This window comes from Triturus cristatus, chromosome 1_1 (assembly GCF_964204655.1).
Source record: "Triturus cristatus chromosome 1_1, aTriCri1.1, whole genome shotgun sequence".
NCBI classification, from domain to species: Eukaryota; Metazoa; Chordata; class Amphibia; order Caudata; family Salamandridae; genus Triturus; species Triturus cristatus.
The window spans coordinates 650,849,714-650,874,294 of NC_140579.1; the positions used below are offsets into that span (position 1 = coordinate 650,849,714).

The following is a 24,581-nucleotide window of genomic DNA, read 5'->3' on the forward strand; positions in this document are numbered from 1 at the left end:
CTGAACTTTTCTTTTACTCTCTTGATCTTCCCTTCACAAGATATGTTAAAACTGTATTCTACTTACTCTAGCTTGTTCACGAAGCTGATCCACAATCAGGCGATCAACCCTTGATGGGTTTGAAGTCAGTCTTGGAATAGGTGTGTTGTTAGTACTGGACACTTTTTTTCCTGGATAGTTTTTGGCAAGAGCTGATTCCGCCTGACAACATATGTATGTAAATATATTAGATGTGCAGCTATGCAAAGCATAATAGAAGAAAACAACAAGATTTTCTATGCATTAGCTGAATGTAGCATTTTATAAGTATATAAAGAAGAAAAACTCACACTAGCACTATGCAAGAAAGTAATTTGCCTACTCTTAATAAACAGCTTAACAAGCCACTCAATAGTACTATCAATGTTGATTCTGAATATGCTAATGTACACTATATATAATGGCAATTAATATGTTTTGCCTATGAATATTTCCAGAGATGCAGGAAATATTCTCTTGCATTCACACAAAACATTTCATTTGAAATTCAGCATTGTGAGAAGTTGGCCTGATGTATGATGTCACTAGTTCTAGTGTACACCTTATATCAGTCCAAATACCCTTATGGTGATTGGTTGTAAAGTCAACCTTATAGACCAGCTATCCTAGTGGTAGCATGGACAAGAGCAGTCTTAGGCTAAACTCTGAATGGCATGTGAAGCCAGCTGTGATACCATATATAATCCCTTGAATACCAAATGAAAGGACACCACAACAGATATATATATAAAATAAAGTGTATTTATTCTAGTCAAACCCTCAGCACTCTTTATGAGATTAGAGGTAAGTACAACACAGTCTTATTTAAGCATACATTAAGTCACACAGGTAAGTAATACAGTTAGGCCCTAGGGGCCACGCAAACCATATACTAAGTAAGTGGTATAAGAACCACTGTCACGGAAATAGAATAGGCCTAGGCCTAGGGAATCGCTGGGGCTACACTACACTAGCGTTAGTTAGGAAGTGGGAGGCCCACGGGATTCGTGTGCAGAGTGGAAACACTCACGCGTAATGCGTAAAAGTCAATAGCAATAGTACAGTTTAGAAAACGGTAGATTTAGGACACTTCCGGAGTAGCTAGGAAGTTGAGACTTGAAAACTAGACACTAGGATAGTCACTATCCTGATGAGCACCGGAGTACCCAAGTTACCTAGCCCACAGGCTGCGGGTGCATAGGGGTGAAGATGCGTCGTTTTCGTCGTCGACTCCTATGGATGCCTGAAGAAAGATGCTGACAGGCAGTCAGTGAAGAGTGTCCGGTGGATCCCAAGGCTGGGATCAAGAAGAGAAGAAACCTGCAAGCAGAAGGGACAGAGTCAAGGTCACTAGCCAGTGACCACGTGGAACCAGGAAGGAACCAGGCGATGTCGTGAAGATTGCAGGTGAAGGTGAAGCTTGTCGCTGCAGCCAGGAGGACCAGGAAGCGTCGAGGACGACCAGGACCAGGAGGCGAGCTGTCCCACGAAGGCTCTTGCTGTCGGCGGCGTCGAAGTTGGACTAGGACTCACCAAGCCTTGGCAAGCGGAACCCACGAAGAACGGAGGACTTGCTTCTGGTGCAGACCAGGAAGGTCTGGGGTGCTTCTTCTTTGCAGAGAAGCGGGAGCCAGTCTGGAGGAGCCAAACCAGCGCAGAAGATTTCAGGGTGCGTCGTCCCAAAGGCCACTAGCCAGCGGGCAAGCAACCGGACAGACGCGGCAAGCAGGAAAATGCAGAAGGGCCCCACGCAGGACTCGTGGAGTGTGGGGGGCTGATCTTCGGTGCAGATGGTGCTTGGGGTTGGGGCTTCTCAATCCCCGGTGCACAACTTCGAGGGTACCTCAGAAGCTGCGCTCTAAGTTACTAGCCACTTTTTCCAGGTAGCCGGTCCCACGTCGCTCGTCGCCTCCACGGATCTCAGCTTTGCTGTCGATGTGGATCAGGGTCGGAGAAGTCTGGAAGTCAAGGCTCTGGTCGGGCTCTGCAGTCGGTTCCTCGTAGAACGTGGGCAAAGCAAAGGGTAGTCTCTTGATGGTGCCTGTTTGCACAGGATAGCCACTCCTTGGCTACAAGGGAGATTCTTCAGTCTTCTTCTTTCGTCGAATGTCGAAGGTCCAGAGTTTCTGTTCAGTTTTGCAGGTTCAGGATAATCTAAAGTCTTGAGGCCCAACTCCCACTCTTATACTAATCTGGGGGGCTGGGATACCTGCTAGGTCTCGCCTTATGGGTGGGACCTGGGAGGGGGTGGTTACACCCACTTCCCTTTGTCCAGTTTCGCACCAGAGCTGGGGCTGGAGTGCCCCAGCGCCGGTTTGAACTGGACTATGCAAGGAACACCTTGTGTGCCCCAGGCATGTCTCATTCCTTTCAGCCCACCCTGCCCCAATACACTAAAGGCTGTCTGGGGAGGTGCTAGCACCTCCCCAAGCAGGAAACCTATTGTCCAGGCCTCCCTGGCTGGGATCACTCCCAGCAGCAGGAGGTCAGACTTGTGTCTGTGGCAGCAGCATCCATTTTGTGATGCTGAGGCTTTGGTTAGAGTTAAACAGCAAAGTAGGATTTTAACATGTCTCTCCCTCTAGAAGGGAGGAATAATATCCTCATCACCAGAAATGGTATGGGGGTATTATTCCAAAGTGTTAGACACCTTACACGACATGTTTTGATAAAGCCAAACCATAGTTACCATAACCGTTTAAGATTATAAGGCACTTTAAGAGTATATGGTAGGCTATATCATAGAACAGCTATAAGGACATGGTTCCGAAAGCTGCAGACAGGCTCAGCTCATGCTAGAGCACCATCTCACATGTTACCAAGCACTCTGCCTCCAGGATTGTTAAGGCCTGCCATAGGAGTGACTGATAGGTACACATGTGTCTATATATAAGGGTAGGTATAGGCATACTATATCTAAGCAAGGGGTGATTACACGACCTTGCCCCAGCTGAGTGATCAGCCAGTTGTGTCTGATTGGAAGGCCAGACCAGGGGTGGCATAATACATGCTGCAGCCCCTGGGAGGCCTAGGGTACACCTATACCCTGGGTACCTAGGGTACACTGTACAGGGTCCAATAAGGTGATCCTTACCAATTGGTTATGTACCTAGGGTACATGGAGTCCATTTTAAAGAGAGAGCAGACAGCCTGAGACCCTGAATGGCAGGATCTCAGGCCAACTAAGTCGAAAAACCAGCTAGACACTAGGCAAAAAGTTGGGGGTAACCATAGTCAGATATCCACCTTCCTACAAGCATGAACACAGAGCACTTTTATTTCATTATTCAACATACATTTTGATCATGGCAAAATACCAAAATTTCAAGTACCAGTTAGCTAAAAGTAAGAATCTGTAAAACAATATATTTATCATTTAACAAGTTATTTTATTTACGTGTTTATATGTATACAAATAAACCAACATTTAAATAATAAAGAAACAACCCTATGCATAGCGGTAAAAAGAGGAACGAAATACAGAATAATTTGGAATCCCTTTGAGATGTAAACTGCCATGATGTAATCTGAATTAAAATATTATCTTTACCCCAAACCATTTCTAAACAATAAAGGAATAAATGTTGTTAGAAATGGGATCTCTGGTTGGCTAGGGCTTGCGCCAAAGCCAGGCAGAGACCACCACTCTAAGTCAGGGCTGGGGAGTTACACGCCAAAGATAACCCCTGCTCACCCCCATGGTAGCTTGGCACGAGCAGTCAGGCTTATCCCGGAGGCAATGTGTAAAGCGTTTGCGCGCGCACACAGCAACAACACCCTAGGCCACCACAAAGGAAACTCCACACAAGGTTATATATAAAAAATAGCCTTTGTATTATAATAAACACATTATATGATAATCACATAATTTACACTGTGCCAACTGGGACTGGGCAGAATTTTACAGGGGACTATTTACACAAGACAGGGCCACATGGACCACTGTCAGAATTAGCACAAAATCACCAATTGTGAATGTAGAACATATACCAACTGTAACACACATTATAACTGTAGAGCACAACCAGTAACTACTGGCGCAATAATGATCCCAGCATTATCACAATAGAATCAGGTATAAAACCTATCCTGTATACATCACAGGGGCATAAACACATTATGCAATTTCTCACAAGTCTAACACATTAGACCCTACCTCCTAAGTATAATTACACTAGGGGCGTACATCACACAGGGAAGTATACTCTCCCTAACATAAACCTAAACAGGTAAAACAACCTCCTATGCAGAAATCATATCTAGAGGTATAAAACACAGGGTGCGCAAAACATACTACACACGGTACATTTCCTAACACCATAAGCATTAACACAGGGTGCGCAAAACATACTACACACGGTACATTTCCTAACGCCATAAGCATTAACACAGGGTGCGCAAAATATACTACACACGGTACATTTCCTAACACCCAAAGCATTAAACCATAATAGTACTTCAATCATATTAGGGTCCGGTTGCACCAGAACCTAAACGTAGCAGCTGCCCACTACTTGCTGGGGACAAGAACAGGGCCTAAACGCGGCAGCTGGCACTAAGTGCTGCGCAGCTGTGGAAGTCAAATATGAGGAAACCAATGTGCCCCACGTTGGAGCCATCTGGCTCAGAAACCAAACATGTCCCCATGGAGCGCACAGGATCCTGAAATCAATATGCGCCAACACAGAAAAAGAAGGACTGGCCCTGAGCACTGGGGCGCGCACTGGTGTTTTAAATAAATGAATTGTGCAATTGCTGGAGCCACGGAGGCTCTAAAAATAACATGCCCCCAAACGTTGGAGTGTCCTGGCCATCGGGGCAGCAGAAAACAAAGAATATGGGCACGGTACCTCGGTGCCCTCTGGCCCCTAAGGGGCTTGGAAATAACGTGCCCCATGTTGGAGCGCACTGGCGCTTTAAATAAACATGCCCCCGATGCGTGGCAGCATGGGCACCACTGGCCGTGGGGACCCCCCACTGGGGCCCTTAAACAAAATATAACCCACGTTGGAGCAGCCCTCTGCCATGTGGGGCCGCTCAGATACTGCATACTAGACAGTTGGGTGCAGGGAAATGCCCCCAAGCCCCCCAAGGGGACTCTGTACCATGACTGCAGCTTCTCCATAGAGATCAGCCTTTACTCACCGGGCTCTCTCTCGGGACTCCGCTCCTTTCCTCGGGACCGGCGCCACTTTGGACTTCACCCGGGCCCCCTCCAGGGACCCGGGGCTTGGATGTGGAGCCCGCCAGTCTCCAGAAGGCTTCCGCTGGCTTCTCCTCGTGTCTCGCCTCCTTCCTGGACAGCGCGGGAGAAGCGGAAATGATGCCACGAAGCCCTGCCCGGAACCAGGCGTTGACTGCCTGACTTCCGGGTGTTCTTTGGTTGCGGCGGCCTCACGCAGGGGGGGGTCACAGACCGGCGGGGTGGGTCTTAATTATAAAAACATAAGCGGGGTGGGAACAAAGAGGAACGCGGGCGGACACCAGCAATTGAAGAAATGCCCAATGCTGCAATGATGGGTAGGCTCCCTCTATCCAAATACAAGTAGGAGCGGGGTGGGCACCCGCGACCGTAGAAAGAACGCGGGGTGGGCACCCGTAACTAAAGCACAACGAGGGAAGCCCTCGGCTGGGGATTCCCCCAGCAAGGCTGCAGCTCGGCTCTGCGCAGCCCCCAGGCTCTCCCTCTCGTCTGGGGGAAGTTCAGGATAAAGCGCTCACAGGGCGCTGGAAGCACAAAAAGTCCTGAAGGTCCACAAGAAAAAGCAAAAGGGTTCCAAGAGGTCCTTGAGGCATCAGGGGGGCAATCCAGGGCCCAGGGGCCAGCACACAGGGTCCTCCAGCAGGGAGGCAGCCCCCATGGCGGTCCCTCCTGGGCCCCACCAGCAGCAAGCCCCCCTCCGTCATGGACAGAACAGGAACTGAAAAACATTTTCCTGGGGTCACAGCCCCTTCTTTTATACACAAAATCCTTTGTCTCCAAAGGTGCAGGGAAGGGGCGAACCAGATGCAACTGGTTCCTGAGCACTTTGTTTTGCTCAGCCCCTCTCCCTAGTCATAGGACAGGCCAGGGACATCAGACGCACCACAGGGGGTGGAGCCAGCATTGTGGAGGGAAAGCCCAGCCCTATTCAGGTCCCAGGTGTACTCCTCCCTGCCATTGACATGCAGATCTCTCCATTCACCACCGGGGCAGACCCATCCTGACTCCTGGAGCCAGGCACACCAGCCAATCACAAGCCAGACAGTCACTTCACATTTATTACACAGACATGCCAGCTTCTATAAGTGGCACTTCTACACTAGACATAGTAACGCCGCACACATCATCGCGCAGCATTCAATCTCACGAGTTTGCACATACCAAACTCGACCCTGCACTCCTCTCACATCAGGACTTAACACGGTCATTCAGATCCCCCATGCATTCCTATGGGAGGGCAGGTCAGTCTCACTAAAACATACACAGCGCACACGCACTTTCCACTGGGACTCAGTGTAAAAGCGCCTAGAGGCCTAAAACCACTAATACAACATAGGAAAAAGGTTAGGATAAATGCAAAAAGTTCTAGGGGTGAACTTGCCAGAAGGGCCAAGTCCAACAAATGTTATATTGGTATTTACTGAGGGCAGAATGCATCCAATGTAGGGATCTTGGTGCTAAGAAGGATCCTAGTAGCGAGCAGAGTACATATTTTATAGATTGCACCACCAAATAAGTGTCTAGGGCTCTTTTGAAGGGAAGATAACAAAGTACTAGGTCTAATTCACTGTGTTCAAGATTTCCTAAGTATAGCATTTAGGAGAGGTAAATATCTCTCATCTGACCATCTTAATTTTGCATACCTTAGCAGGGGTGCTTCATAAGGATGAAGACAGAATGGAGGGACAAAAAACCTTTTTTTTTGTCCTCATTCACCTCATACCCCATTAAACAAGTCTGTACCAATACTCAACGATCTGAGACGAGTAGGCGTTATTTTAGGATCTCACGGTGCCTTCAGCCTATAAGGTACATTAGCAGACATGGATGTATCTTCCCCTTGAATGGGGGAGGGGTGTCTCTCCTACTAGATCCTCAAGGACCCGATGGACATCTTCGTTGGCACACATACGAGAAAGCTCAGCGTAGTCCGGATAGTACTAAGGAGGCATAATCATAGGACCCACTCTTCATGGAAACATAGATAACACAAGAGCAAGCTTCCCTTTTATTCATGCCTTAACCAACTTTATCAGCAGGTCCCAGAATGCTGTCTTTTTTCTGCTACAAGCTCTGGACAAGTCCATCTTAGATGTCTCGTACATTGATGCCAGCCATTCAGAGTGCGTAGGAAGAATAAGATCAATCCAATGCTTATATATTTGCCTCCTAGCTAGCAACATGGCGTAAAATAAAAGAAAGCTTGCTGGACCAGTAGCTTGTTCAGTAAGGCCAAATATTATCAGGGCTAAGAATATTTGAATTGGGGCTCCCAAAATACTCTCCAATGTCTTCCATAATTCCTCCCAAAACAAAACAATGGTGGGACATTCTTTTAACATATGTATGTCTGAGGCTTCAACAAGACCACACTTCCCGCAGCTAACTTTAGCCCCATTCGAAAACTTGCACAGCTTTAGAGGAGAAAGATAGGCCCTATGTACAGTGAATAGATGGTTTCTCTTCAGCCTGGCGGGTTTTACTATGCTAAATAGAGTTTTAAATGAGTTCTGACACTTTTGCTCACACTGTACATTTGTGAGATGTTCACTCAATATTTCATTTGCAAGTTTGAAATCGCCATCCACTGCCCCTTCTATTGCCCAGTACCAATAGGAAACCTCCTCCTTTCTCACTGGCCTGGCAGCTAGCTGTTGTTCAAGACTATTGCCCTCGCCTCTCGGTTTTTTCTGTCTTATCTGGGTTTGAACCCAGCTCTGCAGCTGGATAGACTTAAACTTGGAAAGACCTACTCCCACTCTCTCCCTCAGTTGTTCCCATGAAATAATTGTGCCCTCATGGACTAAATCTCCCCATACTTTCAGACCTGCTTCTCTAAGTGGTAAAGCAAGCCTCTCCTGAAGACATTCCAGCGAACCCGGTGAGTCCCAAAGTGGCGCTAATCTTGAAAAGTAGTTGAGGCCCACTGGGCTTTTTAGTCTAGCCCATGCTCTAGCCATTGCTTGAAGGACCTTGAGTTTAACCTTTTTAAAACATTTCGATTCCCCAAATTTATACAAAAATCCCTCCTCCGGTAGACTGGCGCCTCTTAACATAGCCAAGAACATGCTTCCTGCTCCTGTACTTACAGGCATACAGCATCTGGGAATGTGAGAATTGAAACGCTCAAGCATAATATTGTCAGTCTGGTAGCGCGAGACCTCCTTTTTATCTCCTACGCCTTAACTTTTTCTAGGCTATTCTGGTGTTTCTATATGCCCAAATTAAAGAGTTTATGGCCTGCTGAACTTTATCAACGGCTAGTTTGTCAAAGGGTAGGGGGATTGAATTAAAGAGAAAGGTTATCTTGGGTAATATCACCTTTTTAACTAGGTTAACCCTCCCTATAATTGTTAAGGGAAGATGGGCCCAAACTTTCATCTGTTTTTGACACACCCTTGAAACGTTATGTCCTGGACGATTCTAATCCCCAAGTATCGCATGCTAGGGCTAACCTGATGTTGGCTCTTTTCAAGGTTCCACGTCATGATCTTCCCAGCATTCACCTCAAGCCCTGAAACCTGCCCAAATTCTTGTGCCATTCTGATGACAGCCGGGAATGTTGTTTCCAGGTCTGCCAAAAAGACCAGAATATCATCTGCACATAGGGTCAACTTCCTTTCCCATTCCCCATATCTAAAAGGCACAATGCTAAGATCTTCTCTGAGCCTCTGAGCAAAGGGCTCTATATGCATATTGAAAAGGAGGGGGGAAAGAGGGCAGCCCTGCCTTGTGCCCCAAGTGATCTTAAGTGGTTTAGTCAGGTTGCCAATAACCAACATCCTAGATGACAGTGCTTGGTATAGCAGCCGTATGGTGCAACGGAACTTTTCGCCCAAATTGAATCTTTTAATGTCTTCCGACAGGTAGATCCAATTTACCCTGTCGAAAGCCTTGGTGTCATCCAGAGTAAAAATTGCAAGAGGGAGTGAGTAAGTAGAAGCAATATCTATAGCTCCAACCAGATCATGTGTAAGGTCTGATAGGTGTCGTCCTTTTAAAAACCCCTTTTGATCTGAGTGAAAGATGTTATCAGCCACCGACCCCAACCTGGCTGCCAAAATTGAGGCAAAGATTTTATAGTCCATATTTAAAAGCGAAATGGACCGATATGACCCACAGCTATCTGGATTCTTACCAGGTTTCAAAATTAAGACAACGGTAGCATCATTTCAAGACCTGTGGGGGGGGAGGGACTTACTCCCTCTGCTAATATCTTGTTAAATAGTTGCGATAGAACCGGGATTATCACCTCCCCCAGAGATCTATATATCTCCACTGGTAGCCCATCGGGGCCCGCAGCTTTACATTTTTTACAAGCAGCCAAGGATCCTCACTTCCTCTTGAGTAATGTCTTGTTCTAGGTCTTCCTGTTATATAGAGCTGATAGATGTCAGTGTGGTCCTATCCAACCATTCCTTAATTTTAGGCTTGTCTTCTACACCAACTTCTTATATATATATATATATATATATATATATATATATATATATATATATATATATATATATATATATATATATATATATATATATATATATATATATATATATATATATATATATATATATATATATATTGAAAATATTCAAAAAAGGCCTCGCCAACTTCTTTATCGGAGGAGAGAGCAGCTACCCCATCTGTAATAGTAATTTCCTTAATCTGGTTACGGAGCCGATCTGCTTTTGTGGAGAACATGGCATCTGCTATCTGAGCAGCCGCTTGCACCCAGAGCGCTTTGCCCAATCCCATGAGCGGTATAACGCTTTACCTGATGCTTTTTGTTTGGTGAGGTGACGGAGTTTCTCTTCGTACTTCTGCGGATTTCTCGCCGAGGGCTACCGGCTTGGGATGTGTGTGAAGTCCCCCAGTGCCTTCCGCCCTTGTTGCCTGTCGCGCAGGTGCAAGGCCGCCCTGGCGCTTCGGAGGGACCTCAGAGCGGTGGCTCGCGGGCTCCTCCGGGTCGGCAGAGGCAGCGCCAGTATCGGGCACTTTTTTAACTTCAATCCGACATGGCGGGCCAGGAGAGAGCCGAAAGCGGCTTCTAAGGCTTCCGAGTCTGCTTTCCCGACTACTCCTGACACTTTTCCCCCTCCAGACTGTTTGGGAGCGGGGGAGCTACCCCCAGAACCAGAACTTGTGCGGTCACAGGAAAAGCCACAGCCTGCAGAAAGGCAGAAAATACATGTTTGCCTATCTCCACAGGTGAGAGAAGCTGCAGAGGTCTCTGGGGTCTCTGGGACAGCTACAAGGGGAGGCATTAAGAAGGGCAGGAAACGCGGGGGTCACCCCAGGTTTTTTGAAGGCTAGAGGGAACGGAAAAAGGAATAAACAATCAGCTGAGGAGCAAGCACTGGAAAGCTCACCGAAGGAGGCATCTTTAAGTGACTGTACAGCGTTCCAAACGTACCTGGTTAAAGCAAGGAGTATAGAGTCAGGGAGGAACAAAAGTAACCCCCCAGACAGTAAAGTTAGGGTCACCCCTTCTTTACGGTCGTTCTTCAGGGTACAACCTGAGATTATGAATTTTAAAAAAAGGGGGAAGGATTTTAGAGGGGGGCCCCCCTGGCTATTAGTCGGCTAACCTACTAACTGACAACATGGAGTCTGCCAGTCCTTCTCCTATTCAGGTTGAGATGTTAATCACAGTTGCTGAAAATATACCTGAGATTATGCCTGATAAAATAATAGAGCTGGTTGACCAGACATATGCTGGAGCTGACAGTCAAGAAAGTGGAGGGGCAGATAAAGGCCTTAAGTCTCAAGAACCGGTTGGGACCTCAGCAGCCTCTTTGGAAACTCTTTTTGCCACACTAACAGAGGACATAAAGAAAGGTTTCTCCGTATCGGCTGCAAATCAAGGCGCGATAAGAAAGTCCTGTTAGTCCCTAGAGAGGAAGGTGGATCTCCTAAACTCCAGAACTGAGTCTCTGGAGAAATCTGTGGAAGAGTTGAAAGCTAATCTCGGGACGGCACAGGCTGAGATTCAGACCCTAAAAAGGGGGGAAGACGTTCTCCGGGACAGAATGGAGATGTTGGAGAACAATTCCCGTAGGAACAACCATCGCCTTATGAACATTCCAGAAGGAAGTGAAGGGTCTGATCTCAAAACATATATTCTTTCAGTGCTTAAAGAAGCTCTGTCACTCGAAGAATCAGATGAAATCTTAGGAATTGATATACAGAGAATTCACAGAGACCCTTTTGAAGGAACCCAAATAGAACAAAGCCAAGAAAAATTCTTATTAATTTTCTTACTCATTCTTTAAAGGAGAAAATTCTCAATTTGGCTTTAAAGGCAAAAACTCTAAGGGCTAGAAAATTCTCCTTTGAAATTCGGTCAGATCTTGCCAGAGTTACCCTTGAAAGGCAGTGGGAGCTAGGTAGGAAGATGGACAATTTCAAGAAAGCAGGTGCAGTGGTGCAGTTGAAATTTCCTGCCTTCCTGATAGTTATGCATAACAATAAAATGTATAACATAAGATCAGTTCAGGAGGCAGGCGAGCTGCTTGACACCATCAGTAAAGATGCTTTTGCTTATCTGGGCTTAGTTAGTTTAGAATAAGGCAAGGTTTGTTCTGTGCTGTAATATTGCATTTTAGCACTAAGTCCTTCTTCCTCCTATCCTGCATAAATAAAAAATAAAGAAATAGGTGCGGAAGATGATTGAGACTCGAGTGATTCATTTGTTTATTGATTTTTGGTTTCTGACGCATTCATTCATTTATTTTTTCTCGGTATAGGTTTAATTTTGTTGGGTTAATATATTACACGTTCAGAATGGGATGGGGCGGGTAGTTCAGGGATGCAACACCTAGACAACACCGGTCGAGATAAATGGGGAAACAGTTCTCTGGGGGGGGGGGGGGAGGGGGGGAGGGAAGGGGGGGGGAAGGGGGTTGGGGGAGCACAGGGGCATAAAACATAAAAATACCTCATTCACCTCTAGTATCTTAGACCCAGTCCAGATAGATGCAGTTGGATCTCGAGAGGCTTGGCGTGGGCTCTTTTTTAGTTTAGCGCAGGTCCGGAAGCTTAGATTTAAGCCACCATGGTGGAATGTCGGTGGTCTGCTCGTGAGGGCAAGAAGAGCTATAATTTTGCAATATCTAAGATATTCTCCAGCGCAGGTCATTGTCATCCAGGAGACACATCTTATTAAGGAGGAGATTAAGGAAATTTTTTAAAATCAGAAATGGGTGGACTCTCTAATTTGCACTAATCAGAAGGCTAATATTAGAGGGGTCTTGAATCTCTTTAAAAAGCACGCCAATGCCCAGATTCTACAGCATACGGAAGACCCATGTGGCAGATGGGTAATATTGAAGGTTATTTTAATGAGCATTCTTCATACTTTGATTTGCTATTACGGCACGAATCAAGATGACCCTTCTTCTCTAAAAACAATTTTTTCCCATCTTCTTGATTTCCCAGAACCAGTGATTATGGCAGGAGATTATAATATAATTCTTAACCCTAAACTCGACAAATCTCCGAATATCAGAGTTGCTGCTCCATCAAGATCTAGGGTATATCTCCAGACCATGATGACCCAAGCGGGTTTATGTGATATATGGAGGGAAAGGTCAGGACAGCAATTGTGAGTATCATATAGAAACTTTCAGTACAGACACAAGTCAAGAATTGACTATATCTTGGTAAGCCAGAGCCTGAGAGGCAAGGTTAAAGATATAAGTTATTTGTCCTCCCACCTGTCGGACCATTCTGGAATATTATTAGATCTTGACTGGGAACCAGCCCAGCAGACTAGAGCTTGGTCTTTTGACCGAACGTTGCTCTTTGAGGAGGAAGAGATGGCCGTCCTCTCCCGAGAGTCCAAATTATTCTTGGGGATAAATTTAGGTATAGCAACTATCACCATGGATCTCGAGAGGCTTGGCGTTGGCTCTTTTTTAGTTTAGCGCAGGTCCGGAAGCTTAGATTTAAGCCACCATGAAAACACTCCAGATATTGTCCTGGAATGTCGGTGGTCTGCGCGTGAGGGCAAGAAGAGCTAGAATTTTGCAATATCTAAGATATTCTCCAGCGCAGGTCATTGTCATCCAGGAGACACATCTTATTAAGGAGGAGATTAAGGAAATTTTTAAAACTCAGAAATGAGTGGACTCTCTAATTTGCACTAATCAGAAGGCTAATATTAGAGGGGTCTTGATTCTCTTTAAAAAGCAAGCCAATGCCCAGATTCTACAGCATACGGAAGACCCATGTGGCAGATGGGTAATATTGAAGGTTATTTTAATGAGCATTCTTCATGCTTTGATTTGCTATTACGGCACGAATCAAGATGACCCTTCTTCTCTAAAAACAATTTTTTCACATCTTCTTGATTTCCCAGTGTTAGACCTGGCACCTTGGCGTGAGTCTCCCTTCCTCTTTTTGTCGCTGTGCCTCATGTGTTTTTATGGTGTTGGCCGCTCAGCGCGCTGTGCCACTGCCAACCAGTGTCGCGGTGCGAGTGCTCCCTATGTAAATTGTATATGTTGGTTGGATTCCATGATTGGACTGTTTGATTTACTGTCAGACCCCAGTAAAGTGCGCCAGGGGCGCCAGGGCATGTAAATGCGAACACCGCTGGTGGGCTTGCAGCACTGGTTGTGCCACCCACAGGAGCGGCCGGTAAAATATGTCTGAGGTCTGCCACCGTAGAACCTGCGTGCAGTCTGGTACTGACATGCTGACCGGCAAGTGCCCACACTTGCCAGTCCCTAAAACCTTCCCTTAGCTGCATGTTAGTCACCCCTCTGGTAGGCCCACGGGCAGGGTGCGTTGTAAGCCTAAGGTAGGACAAGCCCGGATGCGTGGCATGTCCTAGTAGTGAATTACCGCCATCTTGTTGTTCACTACTGCAAGGCTACCCTGTTCTCATAGGCCAGTATGGGCGGCCTGGATTATTACACCCTATGATCCTAACCGACCCAGGGAACATGGTAGAAGATCGAGTTTAGTATGCCTGAACTCGGAATAATAAGGTACATCTTTTCGCAAGGTTTATTTTAATATTCCGGGTTTGCAAATGCCGCTTTTAGAAAGTCGGCCTTTGCTTGCCTAAACATTTCAGCCGCCTCTGCGTGATGTGTATCTGATGTCTGGCTGGTGTGAGTGACAGGGCTGGGGGAACCCAGATGGGCAGGGCCAGGTAGCCTGGTATGAATAGGACGATCGACAGGTAGATGGGTGGGAGGAGTGCTCCTAGGTTCTGAATAGGACAGTGCTCCGCTACCTCGATGCCGGCTCCACCCCCTGTGGAGCGTCTGATGACTCTGCCCTGCACTCTGAAAGAAGAAGCCTGCATCACGTAAACAAAGTGCTCAGAAACCGGACTGAACTAGGCAAGGGCCCCCCTGGCCTGGGAGAACAAAAGATTTGTGGTATAAATGGAGGAGCCCTGCTCCTAAGAAACTAGATCCGCTTTTGACCAAGAAGAATCTCTGCCTGAGGAGGAGGCACCGGGAAAGCTGTAGGAGGAAGACTGTCCCTATCCTGGGGGATTGGCCTGCAGTGGTGACCTCGCTGCCAAAGGGGAGAAGAGAAACTGTTGCTGAAGACTTTGCTTTATTTTTACTTTCAAGACTTGTGCTTTTCCAAAACGATCTCCAAGGGCTTGGAACTGAGCTTGCCCCCTGAACTGAGCCCCAGGACCATTGGGCTCTACCTGATCTTCACTCGCCTGCTGCTAGACCGTGGTGTCCTTTCCCTCGCCGGAGCTGTGACCCTCGTGCCGCAGTCCCTCCCTGAGCCGTGACCAGGACTGCTTAGCCGCTCCCGCCTTGGGAAGAGCCTCGCTCGATCGGAGCCACTCCCCCGACGCTGTGCTGGGCTGCCCCTGTCACCTCGCTCGCTGGAGGCTCGCTGTGCACCTTCACCCTCCCGCCGGAATCGGCGTTTGTGAGCATCTCCAAGCCTCGGACGGCCCGGACGCATCTGCGTGCCCGGCTGCCCCGCTTTGTTCACCCGCCACCTGCAACACCCCGCTCTGGTCGTGAGCCTGAGGATCAGACACCCATCGTGAAGTGTGGGAGCCCCGGACGCCGCCCCGCTCTTCTGTGGAGGAGCCGCTGACATCCCGCACCCACCTTCGCGACAAGAAACAAGGTACTGTACTTACGAACTCGACCGCGAGCTCGCATCGGATCCAGGGTCCGCAACGTTCTGATTTCCCTGTCATCTGCCGTGTGCTTCCCGGTCGCCGCCTCAGCCCGGAGTGTGCTGAGGCCTACAGTCACCTTGTGCCCGCCTAAAGAACTTTCCGTACAAAGAGAACTTGACCGTATTTCCAAGAATTGTGGCCCCATCAGTTCAACGTTACTGGGCCTTGTATTTAACTCTGCTGAAACTACATAAAAGCTTATTTTTATATACTGCCTGATTGGTGTCCATTTGTGGTGCATGCAAGGGGTTTACTGTATGTGTAATTGCATTTGCTTAACCGTGTACGCCTGAGACTTAGCCTAGACTGCTCGCGCCACGCACCTAGAGGGTGAGCAGGGGTTATTCTGGGGAGTCATCCTTCGCCCTGACAAGAAGTAAAGGGTCCCTGCTTGTTGTGGGTTCACACCTGCGTCAACCAGAGCCCCCTCATTTCTAACACCCAGAACCAGTGATTATGGCAGGAGATTATAATATAATTCTTAACCCTAAACTCGACAAATCTCCGAATATCAGAGTTGCTGCTCCATCAAGATCTAGGGTATATCTCCAGACCATGATGACCCAAGCGGGTTTATGTGATATATGGAGGGAAAGGTGAGGACAGAAATTGTGAGTATCATATATAAACTTTAAGTACAGACACAAGTCAAGAATTGACTATATCTTGGTAAGCCAGAGCCTGAGAGGCAAGGTTAAAGATATAAGTTATTTGTCCTTCCACCTGTCGGACCATTCTGGAATATTATTAGATCTCGACTGGGAACCAGCCCAGCAGACTAGAGCTTGGTCTTTTGACCGAACGTTGCTCTTTGAGAAGGAAGAGATGGCCGTCCTCTCCCGAGAGACCAAATTATTCTTGGGGATAAATTTAGGTATAGCAACTATCACCATGGTCTGGGACTCCCTCAAAGCTTTTTTAAGGGGTTGGATTACTTGTAGGTCAAGTCATAGAAATAAAAAGTATAGCGGAGAGATTGCATCTCTGGAGGCGGAAATTATGACAGTAGAGGCAAAACTGAATAGTCAGGCTAATTTGGGAACTAATCAAGAAGATCTAGATAGACGCAATAGACTAAGGGACCAGCTGGAGGGCATCCTTCAAACAAGGCTTATGCGTAGATGGGAAGCAAGTAAGATCGCCCATTTTGAGTACGGGGAAGGAGCAGGAAATCTACTAGCATGGAAAACAAAAGCAGATCAGCTCCGTAACCAGATGGAGGGACAATAAACCTTACTTCTATTTAAATACAGTTCTCCAGCATCTATATCTTTCTTTAATTCACATGCTTGACTTATTTGAATTTATCAGGCTGGGAATCACCAGTCGAAGTGCTTAATCATCATTGTTAGAATATCAGCAGTTTATGTAGCCTATCCATCACATGGTTTGACTTTTAGTGTAAACACAACAAGATGATGGAGAGGAGTGCTAAAACTTTCCAACCACTCAGCCCCAGTCAAGAGATTTGAGTTTAATCAATTGTTCTTTTGCTCACTATGCCACCCCAGTTTGGACCCAGCCATATGCAAATCAGGCTTGACCCTGCTCCTCATGGGAATAGTCCAGCCTGAACTGCCAGGCCAGGTCAAGTCTTCCCTGGACCAGAAACAAGCATACTGGGACTCTTCGGAGTATCACCCCATATCAGCCAGGCCAGCTTGAATCCAGTGGCAAAGCGAGCAAGGGACCCACGCCTGGACAAACCCTTGGCCACTTACGGCGAACATAGCAAACAAAACAAAATGATGGACGGAGTGCTGAAACTTTTCAACCTCTCACCCCCAGTCAAGAGATCAGGGTTTAATCCATCACTCTTTTGCTCACCATGCCACCCCAGTTTGAACCCAACCATATGCAAATCAGTCTTGACCCTGCTCCTCATGGGAACAGTCCAGAGACTACCATCCTTTATATTATCATTGCACAACCTGTAATACCAGTTTTTTCTCAGGGGAATCTCCATTGAAGTCATAAGAAGTGAATAGTCCTGCCCACGTGCAGGGTATCCCGGAGCACTTTTTCATAATATGTCTTGAGTGTAGTTGTTCACATTTCTTCAGGAAGGACTATAGAAACACTTTAGACAAGAACTTTGTGAAGCCTATAAGGAAGGTATTAATGACCAATTTCTTTAGATTGCTTTTATAAAAGAGTAAGAATACCAATGTATATGTATATTTAAGGCCAAATACTTTGGTAGAATGCTAAAATCTCTTTCACAAACCCATTTTTAAAACGAGAAAGATGTAGGACAGTGTAGCCCTATATGCTGCCATTATCTGAATTTATCTGAATTTAAAAACAGCGTCTACTCCTTAAAGGGCCCAGAGAGCTTACCAGTATCCCATCATGCCCAGCAGGTGGCAGTTGCTTCAGTTCTTTTTACCCCCGAGGATAAGTCTGGCGTTCTAAATGGCCTAAAGTCTCTGTAGGAGGTATGCAGCGCTACCTACGCAGAGGGTGTTGCAGTAGTCCTGTCGGCTGGTTATAAGGGTTATGTGTCACGATGCGTCTCGTGTGCAGGGGTACCCACTGGAAGATCTTGTGAAGCAAGCGCAGAGTGAGGAAGCAGGCAAAGGGGAATGTGTTGATCTGTGAATTCATGGTGAGCTTGTTGTCAATGATGATTCCAAGGTTTCTGGTAGGGTTGGAGGGAGTGGATGCGGATTCCATGTGTTGCTGCTGTTGCCGAAGATCAATACTTCCGTTTTGTCTGTTTTCAGCGGCAGGCAGCTGTTCTTAATCCCGTTGGTGATGCCTGTCATTCACCTGTGAAAGTTGGCTCTGGTTGTGGTGGCGGGGTCGTCGATGAATAAGAGGATCAGTTAGGTGTCTTCAGCATAGAAAATTATGTTGAGACCATGGCATCTGACGGTGTTGACCATATATGCGTTGAAGAGTGCGGGGCTGAGGGATGAACCCTGAGGTACAACGCAGGTGATCTCCATGGGGTCATATCCTCAGAGTTCTTTCTTGAGGAAGGAGGTAATCCATTTAAGCATGTTCCCTTGGATACTGATTTGGTGGAGTCTTTTGATTAGCTTGTGGTGGGATAAGGTGTTGTAGGCTGCTGAGAAGTCGAGGAGGATCAGAGCAGATGTCATCGGTGGCTGTGCTCAAGGTGGTTTCAGTGCTGTGATTGCTGCGGAAGCCAGATTGGGAGGCGTTGAGTAGCTGCTGCTGCTCCAGGTGTGCCATAAGTTGCTTGCTGATTATCTTTAGCAGTTCTTTACCAGGGAATGGGAGCAGGGAAATTGGCCGGTGTTTTTTGAGTTTGCCGGGGTCGGCAGAGGGTTTTTCAGAAGTGGTCTGACTTCGGCATGTTTCTAGGTGTCGGGAAATGTTGCAGTGGAGATAGAGGTGATGAGCAGGGTGACGTATTTATCAAGGAAGTCCATAGGTGGGGGTTGGGGTATGCAATTTATGTGTATGGTTGCGATCTTGTCATGGAAAAAGTCTGTGAGGCAGTGCTTAATTTGAGCCGGTGGTTTCCGGTGCTCAGCACCAGCACTTAAGTGTCAACACCGGCACTTATGACAGCCTGCCACATGGTGGAGCTGTTTGTGTAATCAGGAGATGAGAACAAAAGCAGTTGTACATAAACGACTAAAGCATGCAACCCAAGTCCTTCTTATAGCTTAGGAGGCCTGGAATAATCTGAATTGTCACACTTGTAGGAGTGTGATGGTTAATGAACAAGTTACTTACCTTCGGTAACGATATATCTGTAAGAAACATTAGTTAGTTATAGAATCCTTACCTAAGAATTACCCCCAGGCATCAGACTGGATCCGGAAAGTTTTCCGGCAGCAGTATCTCTGCGCGTCGGAAGGTGGCATCGGTCGGCTCAACGTTCGTCATTGGCGACATGTCGTGGGGATGACGTCGCGGTAGCTACTTAGACGCTGCCCTTGCACGCTGACGTCAGTTCTGTACACGACTTTCCGCACCAGAAACGCAGGGCCACGCAAGACACTGACCACTGCTGCACAAAACTAGGGCCCTGAAAGGATGACCTTAACCCTAGAAATCAGTTCGCAGAACGGGGAGGATGGCTGGGGCGGTAAGGAATCTATAACTAACTAATGTTTCTTACAGATATATCGTTACCGAATGTAAGTAACTTGTTCATCTGAAAGAAACACGTTAGTTACAGATTCCTTACCTTAGATTAGATACCCCAGCAATACCAACCCCGGAGGTGGGTCTGCGAACTAATATTACACCAGAAAATCATGGAGAACAGAACGGCCAAAGAAGCCGTCTCTCCGGACTTGGCTGTCCAGGCAGTACTGTTTCGTAAAGGTGTGCAACAATGCCCACGTAGTTTCCTGACAGATGTCATTCAGAGGAACTCCTCGCCCTAAAGCTGTAGTGGCTGCCGTCGCCTGATGGAATGGGCGCGCAGCCCCACTGGAGGCTCCTTCTTCGCCAGAGAATAACAGGCCTTGATGCACAAAACGACCCATCGAGCGATAGTCTGCTTGTGTACGGCCCGACCTTTTTTGGCACCCACGTAGTCAACAAAGAGCTGGTCATCCAACCGGAACTGTTTTGTGCGGTCCAGATAAAAAGACAGTGCACGTTTTGGGTCCAGACAGTGGAGCCTCTCTTCCTCTTTGGAAGGATGTGGAGGCGGAAACAAGGTGAGCAAAGTGATGGTCTGCCCAATGTGAAAGGCAGTGACAACCTTTGGAAGAAAGGATGAACGGGTTCTGAGGACAACTTTGTCTGGATGCACAGAGAGAAAAGGAGGCATTGAAGAAAGAGTCTGGCGCTCACTCACTCGTCTGGCAGAGGTGATGGCCACCAGGAATGCAGTTTTGAGAGTTAAAAGCCTCAAAGGACAGTTGTGAAGCGGCTCGAAGGGAGCGCACATTAAATAAGGTAAAACCAGATTCAAGTCCCACTGAGGCATAACGAAAGGAATAGGAAGAAAGAGATGAGTTATGCCTTTCAAGAAACGATTAACAACCGGGGACTTGAAAAGAGAAGGCTGATCTGGAAGCCGAAGGAAGGCAGAAATGGATGAGAGATAGCCCTTGATAGTGCCCAGAGCAGAGCCCTGCTGGGCCAAAGAAAGGAGGAACAAGAGGACCTCAGAAAGAGGAGCAGAGAGGGGGATCCACTGCCTTTGCTGTGCACCATGCCACAAATTTGTTCCACTGTAAGGCGTATACTGTCATAGTGGAGGGACACCTGGCTGCCAAGATTACATCGTAGACTTTGGGAGGCAGGTCAAATGATGTCAGTTGCCACTGCTCAATCTCCACACAAGTCGGTGGAGGCTGGACAGGTTCGGGTGGAGGACCGTCCCCTGCTGCTGCAACAGAAGATCCTCCCGAAGAGGCAGTCGGAACGGAGGATCGATGGCCATGTTGAGCAGCTCGGGATACCAGACTCTTCGTGCCCAATCCGGAGCCACAAGAATGACTTGGGCCTGGTCGCGCCTGATGTTCTTCAGCACTCTGGGCATTAGTGGTATAGGCAGAAAGGCGACCAACAGATCGCAACTCCACTCGCGATGAAAAGCGTCACCTAGCGAGTGCCGCCTTGGAAGTTCCAACGCACAGCATTGCTGACATTACGCGTTCTCTTCGGTGGGGAATAGATCTAACCAAGGCTCTCCCCACTGTCGAAAGAGACCTTGCACCACCTCAGAGTGAAGAAGCCATTTGTGATCCATCATGCACCTGCAGCTGAGTTCCTCCGCCCTGGTGTTCAGAGAACCTGCCATGTGTTGAAGCACCAGGGATATGCCCTGATGTTCCACCCATGTCCAGAGGCGCAGGGCCTCCTGACATAGGGTCCACAACCCCATCCCGCCCTGTTTGTTGCAGTACCACATGGTGGTGGTGTTGTCCGTGAACACCTGCACTACTCTTCCCCGGCCCGGACAGAGGGAAAGAATGCCTTCAGTGCAAGACGAATCGCCCAGAGCTCCAGAAGGTTGATGTGGAGCCCGGACTCTGCCGGAGACCAGAGGTCTCTGATCTCCGCCACTCCCATGTGGCCGCCCAATCCCAGAAGGGATGCATCTGTCACTACTGTGTAGTCTGGTTGGAGAGGGGAGAGGGATCTGCTGTTGACCCAATCCTGGTTCGTGAGCCACCACTGCAATTGAAGTGCAGTGCCCTCCAAGATCTGTACGCAATCGGAGTGATTCCCCTGATGCTGCGCCCACTGTAACTTCAGGTCCCACTGCAGAGCCCGCATATGCCACCTGGCATGATTGACCTGCAGGAGGCCATGAGGCCCAGCAGCCCCAGGGTCATTCTGACCGAAACCCGGGACAGAGGCTTAAAGATCGGAATCATAGCCTGAATATCCCGGACTCGCTGTTCGTGAGGATAAACCTGAAACTGAGTCGTGTCTAGAACCGCTCCGATGAAGAGGAGCTTCTGAGAAGGAATCAGGTGTGACTTCGGCACATTGATGGAAAACCCCAGCGAATACAGGAGGTCGTCCGTAGTCTGGAGGTGGGAGACAACAGCCTGGGGCGAGCCTGCCTTCAACAGCCAGTCGTCGAGATAGGGGAAGACTGAAACCCCTGATCTGCGCAGATGAGCTGCAACCACCGCCATCACTTTTGTGAACACCTGAGGGGCGCTGGTAAGGCCAAAGGGGAGCACGGTAAACTGAAAATACTCGTGGCCTACGGTGAAACGTAGGTAACGCTGGTGGGCCGGCAGGACGGGGTTGTGAAAATAAGCATCCTGCAAGTCCAACGCAACCATCCAGTCTTCCGGGTCGAGGGCAGACAAGACCTGAGCAAGCGTCAACATCTTGAACTTCTCCTTCCGGAGGAAGCGATTGACACCCCTGAGATCCAAGATAGGACGCAGGCCCTTGTTCTTCTTGGAGACCAGAAAGTAGTGGGAATAACAGCCACGACCTACTGCTGGGACAGGAACGCGCTCGATGGCTCCCTTGCCCAAGAGAGCCATAACTTCCTGCTTGAGAAGGGCTAGATGATCCTTCGACATGCGGTGGTATCACAGTGGCATGGCCGGAGGGGTAGTCTCGAAGGGGAGGGAATAGCCCCTTCAGACTATTTGCAAAACCCAACTGTCCGACGTGATAGTGCTCCAGTGGGGGAGGTGATGGCGAATCCTGCCGCCCACTGGTGTTTGATGGGCCTGAAAAGTCAGACTAGGAGGGTTTGGAGGCTGCTGCATAGGGGAAGTTGGTGGATTGGCCCGCCCGTAGGCCCCCTGAACCAGGACGTTGTTTCCCATGTCCCTGGCCGCGCGAGGGTTGGCCAACCTGCTGTGGCCTGTGGCTCTAGGTGGGAAGTAAGGGGGCACCCCTTCTGTAGCCATGTAAGGGACGAAAAGCAGGCTGCGCTGGGTGGCTGGAGAGGCCCTAGGACTTGGCTGTAGCCCGTGAGTCCTTGAAACGCTCTAGAGCGTTGTCCGCTTTGTCGCCAAAAAGGCGACGGCCATCAAAGGGCATGTCCATTAAAGTATTCTGGACATCCCCTGAAAAGCCAGTCGATCTCATCCAGGCGTAGCCACGAAGTGCCACTTACGTTGAAATTGTCCTTCCCTGAGAGTCTGCGGTATCCAGCACACAACGGATGGTAAACCTGGCCGCATCCCTCCTGGCGGCGACAGCCTGGGAGAACACTGGGGCAGCACCTGCACAACCGTATCCCACACAGAGTGGGAATAACGGCTCAAGAGACATGCGGTGTTTACCGACCGCAGTCCCAAGCTTGCGGAAGAGAAAATTTTCTTCCCAAGATGGTCCAGCTTCTTGGATTCCCTTTCCGAGGGTGCGGGGGGGGGGGAGGGGGGAACGGTAGGGAATGTGCTCATGGAAGTGGAGGCTTGGACCACCAAGCTCTCTGGGGTGGGTTGTTGGGAGAGGAAAGTGGGGTTGCCCGGAGCCGGGCGGTGACGTCGGGCAATCATCCTATCCACGGGTGCCCCCGTGTTGGGCCTGGACCACGTACCCAAAGGGACGTCTGTAAGGGCCTCATTAAACGGCAGCAAGGGCTCCGAAGAGCTTGCCGCCAGTTTAAGCACCTCTGTCAGGAGGTTAATCCTGACTACCACCGTAGGAGGCTCGATGTTGAGGGCCTCGGCCGCCCTATGCAACACCACTGCGTATGACGCTCCCTCCTCCGTAGCCACGGTAGGAGGAGACAACATGCCAAGGTCAGGAGAAGTGTCAAGACCACTGGCATCCCCCAGTTCCTCACTCCAGTCGTGCTAACATCCCATCTGATCAGTTAAAGGGTCACCTGACCCCTCCCAGTCCCCCTCCTCTTCCTCAGGTTGCCAATCTGGGCAAAAAGGGACCCCAGGAGTGAACAGGGACACAAAAACCCCTCTCGGCATCGGGCATCCTCGGTCCGGCTCTACGTCGGGATGGAGGCCGGGGTCGATGCCGGCCGGGGACACGACCGGTGCCTGTTGCGGTGCCAGAGTAAGCGGTGCCGCTAGAGGTGTAATCGGGTCAACTGGAGCCGATCCGGATCCAGGCCTGGATCGAATGGGGCCTGGCGGCGCTGTAGCCGGAGCCGACGGTGGAGAAGGCTGAGGTCCCCCAACCGAGTGGGGCCTGAAGGCAGGCCGGCGGGGTCGGGTCGTCCAAAGATGGCATGCATCGCTTCGTAGAACGTACGAAGTTGGGCGGGAGTCACTCCGGGTCCTGGCAAGGGGGGGAGGCCCGGAGCCGACTCCCCGGGCTCCATGCGAGGAGCCGTACCCCCGCATACCTCATTGCGTCAGCCGACCGACCTTCTTCGACTTCTTTTTGTGCTTCAACCCGAACCAGAGTGCGAAGACTTCAATGACTTGGACAAGTGGTGATGACCTCGAAAGGCGAGGCGTCGACTGCTGGCGCTCAAGCAACTTTCGGGACCCCTCCCGCAAAGCTTTCGGTGCCATCGAACAGCAGTCGGAGCATGACTTGGGGTTGTGGTCGCGCTCCAGGCAAAAGAGACACACTCGGTGCGGATCCGTAACCGACATCAGTTGGGTACAGGAACCGTAGGTCTTGAACCCGGTAATCCCTTGTGTGCCAGGAGTCAGTAGCCTCTGAAAAAGTGCCGACAAAAGTCGAGAAAAAGTCAGTCAAAAAGTGACTGGAGGCACTGCTCTCTCCGGATCTGCACTGCCTGGCGCGGAAAAAGAAAGAACTGATGTCAACGCGCGAGGGCGGCGTCTAAGTACCTACCGC

At 48.8% G+C, this 24,581-nt stretch overlaps 1 protein-coding gene across 5 annotated transcripts in view; it reads right to left on the minus strand.

Annotated features, from left to right (window-relative positions):
- The window catches only part of MEIOC (meiosis specific with coiled-coil domain), a 1,471,177-nt gene that overhangs the window by 176,012 nt on the left and 1,270,584 nt on the right, over nt 1-24,581 (minus strand). For 4 of the 5 annotated variants that reach the window (XR_014979443.1, XM_085646735.1, XM_085646732.1 and 1 more), the window contains exon 4: nt 67-201. The exons of the other annotated variant lie outside the window; for it this stretch is intronic. Coding sequence is in view for 3 of the 4 variants with exons in the window: in XM_085646735.1 (XP_085502861.1) it covers nt 67-201 (135 nt within the window). In the remaining variant the exon portion in view is untranslated. The remainder of the gene's footprint in view (nt 1-66; nt 202-24,581) is intronic. 5 annotated transcript variants of the gene reach the window in all.